At 37.8% G+C, this 12,636-nt stretch overlaps 1 protein-coding gene across 1 annotated transcript in view; it reads right to left on the minus strand.

Annotated features, from left to right (window-relative positions):
• The window catches only part of GUCY1B1 (guanylate cyclase 1 soluble subunit beta 1), a 62,547-nt gene that overhangs the window by 38,515 nt on the left and 11,396 nt on the right, over nt 1–12,636 (minus strand). Inside the window, exons 3-4 of the mRNA XM_049905225.1 lie at nt 4,587–4,687; nt 3,046–3,164 (exon numbers count right to left, since the gene is read on the minus strand). Coding sequence (XP_049761182.1) covers nt 3,046–3,164; nt 4,587–4,687 — 220 coding nt within the window. The remainder of the gene's footprint in view (nt 1–3,045; nt 3,165–4,586; nt 4,688–12,636) is intronic.

The raw sequence follows: 12,636 nt of genomic DNA on the forward strand, positions 1-12,636 counted from the left end.
AACAACAACTTGAGAGCAAGAGAAAGGCCAATTACCTTGACTGGGGTAGGGTGGAGGTGGGAGAGAGGAGTGGAGGCTTCCTGGAAGAAACAATTTGACCGACAGGAAGAATAGGATTTATCTATTCCTAGATAAAAGGAGCAGAAAGAAAGTGCTTCAAAAGGAAAAGCATGTGCAGAAGTTCAGAGCACAGAGGAAGCAAAACAAACAAAAGATGTTCAGTTTGGCTTGGCTGGGGAGAGGAGGATGACAGATGGGTATGAGATGTAAGCAGTTTTAATAGTTTAAATATTTTTACATTTTCCAATAAGCAATGGGGAAATAAATCACTGAGGGCTTAAGCAAGAAAATGATGAGATATATTTGCATTTCGGAAAAATACAGTAAGATTATAGAACAGGAACAGATTGGAGGGGTCATGAGGGTGGAGGAGGAACCACCCAAACTCTAGATAATTACAGACTCGCGCAAGGAAGTAGAGCAGAAAATGGAGAAAAGTGGCAGCCTCAAAACTCAGCATTCAGGAAATGGCTTGGAAAGGATTTGGTGATTAAAAACAGGAGGTGAGAGAGAAAAAAAGTTTCCAAATTGATTTAAAATGAAGCCTAGTTTATCTCACTCTTTAGTGAAACATTGAAATTTACCATAAAGAATGTCTGATTCATTTAAGTACCAAAAAATCCATTTTGCATGTAACCTAGCTTCTTAAAAAATTATGAAAAATCACTTGCGTTATTTTATAGTCACTAATACAGAAAAAGGAAACCCTGGTGGCATAGTGGTTAAGAGCTACAGCTGCTAACCAAAGGGTCGGCAGGTCGAATCCACCAGGCGCTCCTTGGAAACTCTGTGGGACAGTTCTACTCTGTCCTGTTGGGTCACTATGAGTCGGAATCAACTCAACAGCAACAGGTTTGTTTTTTTTTTTTTCATATAGAAAATGTCCATTTAATCACTATGCAATTAACCAAATCATAACATAAATACCTACTTTAAAGAAGAGCAGCATTTTAACACATTCAATTTGCAATTATGATATGTGGTTTCAAAACCTGAACAACAAAGAACTGGGTCAATAGCGATAAAACTGTATAATGTTCTAACTTTCTAGCTTCTTCATTATTACATTTTCTCACCTCAAGGAAAAAATAAAATGCAATGTGATTTAAATGTATATTAACTAAAACTGTCTACTGACTTTCAAAAAAAATAGGATTCAAAGGTATTTGACACAACACTGTCTGGTCAAAGTAAAAGGTGAGCCACCAAAGCAGACCACTAATGTCCGCCACCTTTGTAATGTTAAATGTTCTAGTAACTACATTAAAAAGAGGAAGAAGATAAAAGTAATTTCAATAATGTATTTTATTATAACCCAATATATCCAAAATTTTATCATTTGAACATGTAATCAATGTAAAAATTATTAACGAGCTATTTTGCATTTTTCTTTCTGTGCTACATCTTTGAAATCTGGTGTGTATATTTTACACTTAGAGCATATCTCATTTCAAATGTGGCTAGTGGCTACCCTGCTGCACAGTTCAGCTCTAGATAAACACAGAGAAATGCCCAGAGGATACTTGTTCTCCTGCCGTCCCAGAACAAGCTAATCAGGTGGCCGCAATGAGCGAATCTAAAAACCATTTGAATATTTCTTTTTGTTTAGTAGGTATGTCCATTGAGGCAGAAATTTTAAATTAAAAAAGAGGACCTGAAAGTTGAAATGTTGCTGCTGATATTACAGTGGTCAACAAAAGTATTAAAAAAGGGAATGTGTATTCAAAATTCCAACGTCTCAAAACACTTCAAAGATTCAAACTTTAATCCATTTAACACAACCTGTTAATTTTTAATTTAAATAACTCCTGGCAGCTCCTTCATTTGGAAGTGGTAGCTTTTTGTGACACCAGTAGTTTGGTAAATCCATGGCGGGGAACTGCAAACCAGTTTCCATCTTGATTTAATACTGTTTTAAGTTTATAAGAAAAATGTCACTATGTAAACAACAGACATTTTGATTAAACACTAAAGTTCTTATTTTGGCTGTTAAATCAATAATGCAGTTGGATTGAAAGTAGTTTACATTCCCTCAGAACTGGGCTTCAGCTCAGCTAGTATTGCACTGACATCATTTTCCAGCAAGATCTGGCTGCTTTTAGCAGCCAGTTTAGAAATATCCATTGCAAATCACAAAATTTTCAGTGTTAACACATTTCAATAAGAGGGTCTCACAAATGCCAGTGCTTAAAATAGCACAGTCGATCCAGAGATAGTCCTTCCTCTAATTGGCAAATTACTAGTAAAAACCTCTCATGTAATTTTGACAAGAGTGTAAGACAAAGGCTGTTGGTGACATGATTTGTCTTTTACTTCACTTGACACTGACATTGGAAGGTCTCCCACTGTCCTTTCTACAGTAGATTAATTAATATTTAACTCGGAGCAATAGTTCTCCAATTTGTTTCGGTGACAGGGTACCCAAAAGTCACGGCCATCTTTCCCAAACAACAAGCTCTTTGTAACCACTGCTGTCGAATCAATCCCAACAAATACTGATACACTATTTAGTTGCACTATACAATCACGGAACACATCACAAGTAGAAAATAAGACTGTATTATACACCTAAAACATGAAACCACAACTATAGCGCATAAGCCACCCACCAGCCCCAGTGCCCTCGAGTTGATTTCGACTCATAGCGACCCCCATATAACCATTAAAAGAAAAGCAGATGAACAGATCGAAATAGGTCATGTTGTGTTTTTCAACTTGCTAATTTAAACATGTTAATTTCCAACCTGCATAGTCAATGTCGGCAATCAAAAATAAAATAATATGGATGGAAAGTGCTAGAATGGATTCAAGACCATTCAAATAACTATTATTTCATCTGAATTACAAAAGGATCACTATAATTTCATTTCAGCAGCAACATAGTCTCTTCCAGCTGGTTGAACACAAGTGTTCTATAGCCTATGTTTAATTACTACTAATGCAGAATTTTTAACTATAACCCAAAAAGGACCTCAAATTTCTTACCTGTAGAAATTCTCTGACATTAGATCCCAGGACACGCAGGATTGTATCATAACCGGATTCTTGACAAAAGACAAAAAACATCTTTCCAAACATTTGGAGGATTTCTCCAGCATTGAGATCTATTTTATAGGTTTGAGAGAAAAACATATTACAGGTGGAATATTATTAATGTGAAGAATTTTTAAAAAGTGGACATTAGAATAATTTAAAACACTCAATTTTTGCACAGAATGGTCATGGATAAAATTCTGGCTAGACCAAAACAATGAAACAAGAGAAGACAACACATATGTTAACAGTATAAATTTGTGCCTATAAGCAAAGCCATTAGTCTCTCAGCTTCCAAGACAAACTACTTAATTAATTTTGAGCTTTGCAAAAAATACATTTTAATACAGCTCTCATTTTTTCTGAAAAAAGACAAAAAAATTTTAATCAACAAGAATGCACGTATCTTCATGAACCTATCTTTTTGGTACTTTTTCTCTATATAAATAAGTTGGTAGCACATAATTTGGACTCATAGCCTGTTTTTCTTCTTAACATCTTAACATCATTAATATTTCCTAAAACTTTCAATTTATGAATGTAACAATTTATTTACCCAATAAATTCTTGAAAATGTGAGCTTTTCTAATTTTTGAAATTAAGTAATTGTCATGAAAACACACATAAATCTTAATGCAAAGAAATCTAATAATTCATTTAAGAAATCCTAAAGGGTTTGAACTTCTTTTTTAAGATGCTAACTCAAGTTGCCAAACTGTTCTCTAAAAAGTTTGTCTTTATTCACCATCATACTAAAAATGTGCTAGATTTCCCCTTTCACTCTGTCGTTGACTACACTAGGGATTTCATTTAAAACCTGCCAAGTTGATATGAAAAAAGTCATCTCATACTTGTTTGAATTTTCATTATTAATGAGGCTGAATGTTTTTCTTCTTTCTTATTATGAACCATTTATCATTCTTTTTCTGTAATTCTGGTGTTTTGCTATGGACGTATTTGCTTCTCTAGTTATATTTTGCAAAGTTAAAAATCATCAGCCTTTTCTAGCCTAGTTATAAACTAAGCACCGTGGGATAAGTTTCCATACTATTTTTAGAACTTTCTTCTCCATGAAGTCTTTGAACTGTGCCTTCTTCAGCATAAGCTTTGTCTAATGTAGACTTCCATTTCCTGTCGTCTTTACCAAGAACTAACATAACTTGTGGTTGTAAAAAAGATTTGAGGGTAATATTTTCTGCATACCACATTTGTAAAATTACTGCATTTTTACACTGTGACCAAAGTTATTACATTAAATATCAATTATTATTTTCCTTCCCCAATTTGTGGCTTCCTGTGAGGAAAGGACAGACAGTACATTTTCCCTTAAGCGCTTCTAAAAGAAAGAAAAGAAGTTAGCACAGCCTGAGCCTAGCAGCACATGTGAACGTCCTCCTCTCCAGGACTTTGCAGCACACACCTACACAGCCACACAACATGACCTTGGACCACGCACACTTTGGACCAAAGAAGGAAAGTTACATTCAACTTACTGAGAACTTTGCTTGCCGCAGCAACCAAATCATAAGTTTTGGAATCATCATATATTATTCTGACAAGAAACTGTCCTTCTTCATCTAACTGTGCCTCTTTTCTGGAAAACAAAAATGAAAGCAACTGGGAGAAACAAGTTGAAATAAAACAATAGTTACGATAGCTACTTTGATTTATAAAAAATGGTTTCATATCTAAAGTAAGTTTTGTTTTGGGCAAATTTGTGTAAATCAACACTATGTACCTAAAAAATCTAGTGATTAAGTTGAAATTAAGTCACATCTCCCTCATGCCAAACTAAAATAATATATTTAAATATATTTTAGCAAGACTCACATTTAATAAAATTATACTTATATAGTACCCTGATGCCTAACACAATACCTGACACGCAAAACGCAATAAAGAAATAACTTTTGATTTAATAAGTCAATGTTCAGCAAGTGTTTGTAGAGTCCCTATATGTGTCACGCATTGTTCTAGGGACTAGGGACACAGCTGTTAATAAAACAGACCAAAATCCCTGACTTCCTAGAACGTATACACTCTAGGAGGGGAAACAGATAAGAAATAAAACTAAGAAGTAAATATATATAATGGTAAACCCTGTGAAGAAAAAATGCAGCAGGGTAAGGGGAGGGGATGGGGAGCTCAGGCATAATCATCAGGAAGGCCTCATGAGAAGGCGGCATTTCAGTCAAGTCGGAAGAAGGCCAGGGCATGAGTCAGGAGCAATCTGGGGCAAGTGTGTTCCAGGCAGAAGGAACAGCAAGAGCAAAGGGCTAGATGGAATATGTCTGGTGTGTTGTGTTGGAGGAACAGCAGACACAGTGTGATTGGAACAGAGAGAGGAGGGGAACAGAAGCTGTAATGGAATGAGGTCAGAGAGGTAACAAGCGGCCATATTGTTTGGGCCTGGTTGGACATGAGGAATGACTGGCATTTATTTGAAAGAGTTGAAAGGCTTTGACACCCAGGATATGAGCAGTGATACAAACTGACCCAGGTTAAAGGGGATCAGTCTGGCTGCCATGTTGAGAAATGACCAAAAGGGTCCAGGATAGAAGCAGGGAGATCAGTTAGGAGGCTACTGCAAACATTCAGATGAAAGATGCTGGTGTCCTGGTTTAGAAGTGGAAGCAGTGGAGTGGGTGAGAAGTGATCAAAATCTGGATGTTTTCTGAAGGTAAATTCAACATGACTGGTTGATGGACTTGAGAAGGAGAGGAATCGAGGGTAACACTAAGGTGCTCGGCTTGAGCAACTGGAATGCTGTGGTCCCTATTAGGTGAGTTCAGAAAGACTGCAGGAGTAGACTGGGTTGGGAAGTAAGTTAAAGAGTTGTGTTTTAAACAAATTAGGTCTAAGATACCTTTGAACAGATTAAGTTTGAGATGCCAAGTGGAAAAACACAACCTTCAAATACTTCCCTAGCTTATTAAACCCAGACCAAAACCTGCTGCCATCACGTCGACTCCAACTCATTGCAACCCTACAGGATAGAATAAAACTGCCCCATATGGTTTCCAAGGACTGGTGACTAACCCCAGCAGTTCAAAATATTCACAGTGTTCAGGAAATTACAGTTATTTTTACTAGCTAGCGTGATGATATAATGAATTTTTGATAGAATTTAGATGACTTCTCTGAAACACAATATTCTCTGGGATTGTTTGTTTGAAATATAGAAGATATCTGACAAGTTCCCAGATATCTTTTCCAATAAATTCATGAAGCTCAAATATCAGTCTTTGTCAATACAATACAAGTGATACTAAGCACTATAATCAGCTGAAGTTCCAACACAGTGGCTTAAATAACTCTTTAAAAAGTGTCATGGCAGGACACAGCATTTTCTCTCACTCCCTTAGAAGCTGTGCTGTTCACGGCTGTAATATACGTCTTTTCAAGGGAAAATCCCAAATGCCAACATGTCTCAGGTCTAGGTGAGATGGAGGCCTTTTTATAAACACCCTGTGCTCTTCAGAGGACATCTATTTGCCTGTTGCTATTTTTTTATGCTATAATACACAAACCTGTCACCATCAAGTCGATTCCAACTCCTAGGGACCCTACAGGACAGAGTAGAGCTCCCCCAACAGGGTTTCAAAGGAGCAGCTGATAGATTCAAACTGCCGACCTTCTGACTGGCAGCTGTAGCTCTTAACCACTGCACCTCCAGGTTTCCATGCCATAGTAGTGCACATAAGGAAAGGGACAGGAGTTGGGCAGGCGGGAAGCAGTGAATTTCAGAGCCCATATTTTACTAGCTGACTCTGAGAAAATTGCATTTAATGAGCACTAAAACCTCTTACATCTGAAATGGAAGTACTAATATAACCTTGCACGATGGTAAAGAGATAATTTGTGCAAAAGTATGTTCTAAGCTGTTAAAACAATATACATATTGTTGGTGGTGGTGGTGGTATCTGCCTTCATGTCAGCCCCCGACTCATGGCAACCCCATATGATACACAGTAGAACTGCTCCGTAGGATTTTCTTGGCTGTAATCCTTACAGAAACAGATCGCCAAGCCTTTCTTCTGCAGCACTGCTGGGTGGGTTTGAACCATCAGCCTTTAGGTTAGCAGCTGACTGCAAACAGCTTGCACCACCCAGGAGTCTTCTATTGACTACAGATCTTCCTATATATAAACAGAACCCACTCCTGTCGAGTCGATGCCAACTCACAGTGACCCTATAGGACAGAGCAGAACTATAGAGTGTCAAAGGAGCAGCTGGTGGATTTGAACTGCCAATCTTTTGGTTAGCAGCCTAATATAGATACTAAAAAATTACAAAGCTATATACTTCTGAAACATGAAATTCTTCTCCCTTTCTCAAAACGCACAGCAGGGCACTATGAATCAAAGGAACATAGCTCTTCAAAGACCTCGAGGTTTTTTAATACCAGAAGTCAGTGAGATATTCAAAAATTATGAAAATATAAATAATGTACAAACACTGACTTATCTTTTATTAAAGCTATTATATATTTTATGCTTCAAAATTCTAATTTTAAAAACACACAGTAAAGGATTTTTTTTTTAAATATGTAATCTTCCACTATCCTGAGATAACCACTGTTGTTAGATGCCATTGAGTCGGTTCTAACACATAGCAACCGTATGCACAACAGAACGAAACACTGCCCAGTCCTGTGCCATCCTTACAATCGCTGTTATGCTTCAGCCCATTGTTGCAGACACTGTGCCAATCCATCTCGATGAGGGTCTTCCTCTTTCCTGCTGACCATGTACTTTACCAAGCATGATGTCCTCCTCCAGGGACTGATCCCTCCTGACAACATGTCCAAAGTACATAAGATGCAGTCTCATCATACTTCCTTCTAAGGAGCATTCTGGCTGCACTTCTTCCAAGGCAGATTGGTTTATTTTTTTGGCAGTCCATGGTATATACAATATTCTTCGCCAACACTGCAATTCAAAGGTGTCAGTTCTTCTTTGGTCTTCCTTATTCATTGTCCAGCTTTTACCAATGCTTGAATAAACTAGTGTATGTAAAACACATCAGATCACACTGCTTTAAAATTTCCTTTCTTGACTTAATATTTGATACTTTTCATGTCAATAAATATATTTCTATACCATCACCACATAAAATTATATCGTGTAGACATTGAAGACTTGGTGGATATTTAGACTGCTTTCATTTGTTCACAAGTATGAAAAATGTTGGGATGAATACCTTTCTAGCTGATAATTATAATTCTATATAAAAACAGAATAAATTTCTAGAAACTGAACTGCTGATTTGAAGGATAAGGACACCCTAATTTTTTCCATGTGCCAGTAACATTTTACTATGAAATGGGCCTGATCTAAAGACTGGAACAGTGAAGGCTCCATCTTAGCATATTCTAAGTACAATAAAGAGTAAGTTAATTTATGCTTTCACCAGACCCTATTCTTTTTCTTCCAACAGGAATAAATAAAATTACAAAAATTTCTGTAGTAAACTCAGTCTCTCTGAAACTCACCAATCTATAACCACCACTAACAAACAGAATACACAGTCCATCTGCACAAAATAGAGGAAAGGCCATTTCCTAAGAAATCCCCCAGCCATAAATCAATGCATTCTTTCTTTCTCTTCCCCCTCCCCCCACCCCCCGTCTCTCTCTTTTTTAATGAAATAAGGGTATCTTCTAAGCGTATTTCCTGGAATGAATAGCCCACTGTGCTCCCTGGTTGTTGTTTCTTGTTAGGTGCCTTTGAGTCAGTTCCAAATCATAGCAACCCTATGTACAACAGAACAAAACACTGTCCAGGTCCTGTGCCATCCCCACGATCCTCCTTATGTTTGAGCCCATTGTTGCAGCCACTGTGTCAATCCATCTCCTTGAGGGTCTTCCTCTTTTTCACTGACCCTCTACTTTACCAAGCACGATGCTCTTTTCCGGGGACTGATCCCTCCTGATAACTTGTCCAAAGTACATGAGATGAAGTCTCACCATCCTTGCTTCTAAGGAGCATTCTGGCGATACTTCTTCCAAGACAGCCTTGTTCATTCTTCTGGCGGTTCATGGTATATTCAATATTCTTTGCCTACACCATAATTCAAAGGCATCAATTCTTCGGTCTTCCTTATTCATTGTCCAGCTTTTGCATGCATATGAAACGACTGATAATATAATGGCTTGGATCAGGTGCCCCATAATCCTCAAAGTGACATCTTTGTTTTTTAACATTTCACAGAGTTATTTTGCAGATTTGCCCAATGCAATGTTGTTTGATTTCTTGACTGCTGCTTCCATGGGTGTTGATTGTGTATCCGAGTAATATGAAATCCTTGACAACTTCAATATTTTCTCCATTTATCATGATGTTGCTTATTGGTCCAGTTGTGAGAATTTTTGTTTTCTTTATGTTGAGGTGTAATCCATACTGAAGGCCATAGTCTTTGATCTTCATTAATAAGTGTTTGGAGTTCTCTCCACTTTCAGCAAGCAAGGTTGTATCACCTGCACATTGCAGGTTGTTAATGAGTCTTCCACCAATCCTAATGCCACATCCTTCTTCATGTAGTCCAGCCTTCTTGGATTATTTGCTCAGCATAAAAATTGAATGAGTAGGGTGAAAGGGTGCAACCCTGACACAGACCTTTCCTGATTTTAAATCACATACTAGCGCCTCGTTCAGTTCCAAAGACTACCTCTTGGTCTATGTACAGGTTCTGCATGAGCATAATTAAGTGTTCTGGAATTGCCATTCTTCGCAATGCTATCCATAATTTGTTATGATCCACACAGTCGAATGACTTTGCATAATCAATAAAATGCAGGTAAACATCTTTCTGGTATTCTCTGCTTTCAGCCAAAATCCATCTGACAGCAGCAATGATATCCTTCATTCCAAGTCCTCTTCTGAATACAGCTTCAATTTCTGACAGTTCCCTGTCAATGTACTGCTGCAACCACTTTTGAATGATGTGTAGCAAAATTTTACTTGTGTGTGGTATTAGTGGTATCATTTGATAATTTCCACATTAGGTTGGATCACCTTTCTTTGCAATGGGCAAAAATATGGATCTCTTCCAGTCGGTTGGCCAGGTAGTTGTCTTCCAAATTTCTTGCCATAGACAAGTGAGCACCTCCAGTGCTACATTCATTTGTTGAAAGATCTCAACTGGTATTCTGTCAATGCCTGGAGCCTTGTTATTCACCAATGCCTTCAGTAGCTTGGACTTTTCCTTCAATACCATCAGTTCTTGATCATCTGCTACCTCCTCAAATGGTTGAACATTTACCAATTCTTTTTGGTACAGTGATTCTGTGTATTCCTTCCATCTGATTTTGATACTTCTTGTGTCATTCAATATTTTGCCCACAGAATACTTCAAAATTACAACTCAAGGCTTGAATTTCTTCTTCAGTTCTTTCAGCTTGAGAAATACCAAGCATGTTCATCCCTTTTGGTTTTCTGGTTCCATGTCTTTGCACATTTCATTATAATATTTTACTTTTCTTCTTGAGCTGCCCTTTGAAATCTTCTGTTCAGCTGTTTTACTTCATAATTTTTTTCCATTTGCTTTAGCTACTCGACATTCAAGAGCAAGTTTCAGAGTCTCTTCTGACATCCATTTGGTCTTTCTTTCTTAATGTCTTTTTAGTGACCTTTCGTTTTCTTCATATATGATGTCCTTGACATCTTCCCACAACTTGTCTGGTCTTGGGTCATTAGTGTTAAATGTGTCAAATCTATCCTTCAGGTAGTCTCCAAATTCAGATGGGATACACTCAAGGTCATTCTTTGGCTGCCAGGGACTTGTTCTAATTTTCTTCAGCTTCAACTTGAACTCGCATATGAGCAACTGATAGTCTGTTCTGCAGCTAGCCCCTGGCCTTGTTCTAACTGATGATATTGAGCTTTGTCTCCTTCCACACATATAGTCAGTTTGATCCCCATGTTTTGCATCCAGTGAGGTCCGTGTGTATAGTCACCATTTATGTTATTGAAAAAAGGTATTTGCAATGAAGAATTCGTTGGTCTTACAAAATTCTATCATGAGATCTTCAGCATCGTTTCTATCACCAAGGCCATATTTTCCAGCCACCAAACCTTTTTCATTTCCAACTTTCACATTCCAATCTCTAGTAATTATTAATGCCTCTTGATTCCATGTTTGGTCAAATTCAGAGTGCAGAAGTTGTAAATATCTTCAATTTCCTCTTCTTTGCCATTAGTAGATGGTGTGTAAATTTGAATAATAGTCACATTAACTGGTCTTCCTTGTATCACTGACACTGTCTATAACTGACAGTGCTGTACTTCAGAATTGATCTTGGAATGTTCTTTTCCATGATGAATGTGACACCACTCCTCTTCAATATGTCATTCCCAGCATCCCACTTTTCTAAGCACTTTCAACAATAAGCAAAACATGAAGGTCCCTGCCCTCATGGAGTTTACATGTTAGCTGGCAGACATAAGCATTATAACCAAATTTCATAAATATTTAAAGGTGATTAATGCCAGCAAAAGGAGAGCAGGGCAAAAGGATAAAGAGAGTAGAGATGAAGGAGGAAGGAGCAGGATGTAATATTAGATATATTGATCACCGTGGGCTTCATTAAGAAGGTAATATCTCTCTATAACCTTTCTGAACCTTTCTTTCTGTAGCCCATTCTTCACATTTTTTTCCCTTTCTAGGGGAAAGCTAATTGGACATATCACTAAACCCTTTAGTGTGAATTGGTTTAATGTGTTAAACTAGGTAAGAGAATTTATCATGCAAAAGGAATACTATCCAAGAGAATTACTTCCAGGCAATACGGCAACTGAGGTAGCAGAAATCCTGAGTCACTAATGCCTTTTCAGTGCCCCTGAATTCACAATACTACTTTCCTCTAACTTCTAGGCAAACTTCCATTTGAACAAACTCTTGTTGCTGTTATTAGGTGCTGTTGTGTTAGTTCTGACCCATAGTACAGCAGAACGAAACACTGCCCGTTCCTGTGCCATCCTCACAATCGTTATGCTTGAGCACATTGTTGCAGCCCCTGTGTCAATTCATCTCGTTGAAGGTCTTCCACTTTTTCACTGACACTCTACCAAGCATGATGTCCTTCCCCAGGGACTGGTCCCTCCTGATTAGATGTCCAAAGTATGTGAGATGAAGTCTTGCCATCCTTGGTTCTAATGAGCATTCTGGCTGTACTTCTTCCAAGACAGGTTTGTTTGTTCTTCTAGCAGTCCATGGTATATTCAACATTCTTCACCTACACCATAATTAAAAAATTCTTCAGTCTTCCTTATTCACTGTCCAGCTTTCGCATGCATATGAGGAGACTGAAAACACCATAGCTTGGATCAGGAGCACCTTAGCCCTTAAAGTGACATCTTTGCCTTTTAACACTTAAAAAGATCTTTTATAGTTCGAACTCTATGCCACCAAACGTCTTTGCCTACAGACAGCACAGAGGTGTAGGAACAGCAGTCTCCCAGCACTTGTCAAGATGCAGCTGCACTATTCTTTGGGGAAGCTCTAACAGCTTTCCTTCTGACATTACGCTCTTCCTTGTGTCTT

This window comes from Elephas maximus, chromosome 13, assembly GCF_024166365.1.
Source record: "Elephas maximus indicus isolate mEleMax1 chromosome 13, mEleMax1 primary haplotype, whole genome shotgun sequence".
NCBI lineage: Eukaryota > Metazoa > Chordata > Mammalia > Proboscidea > Elephantidae > Elephas > Elephas maximus.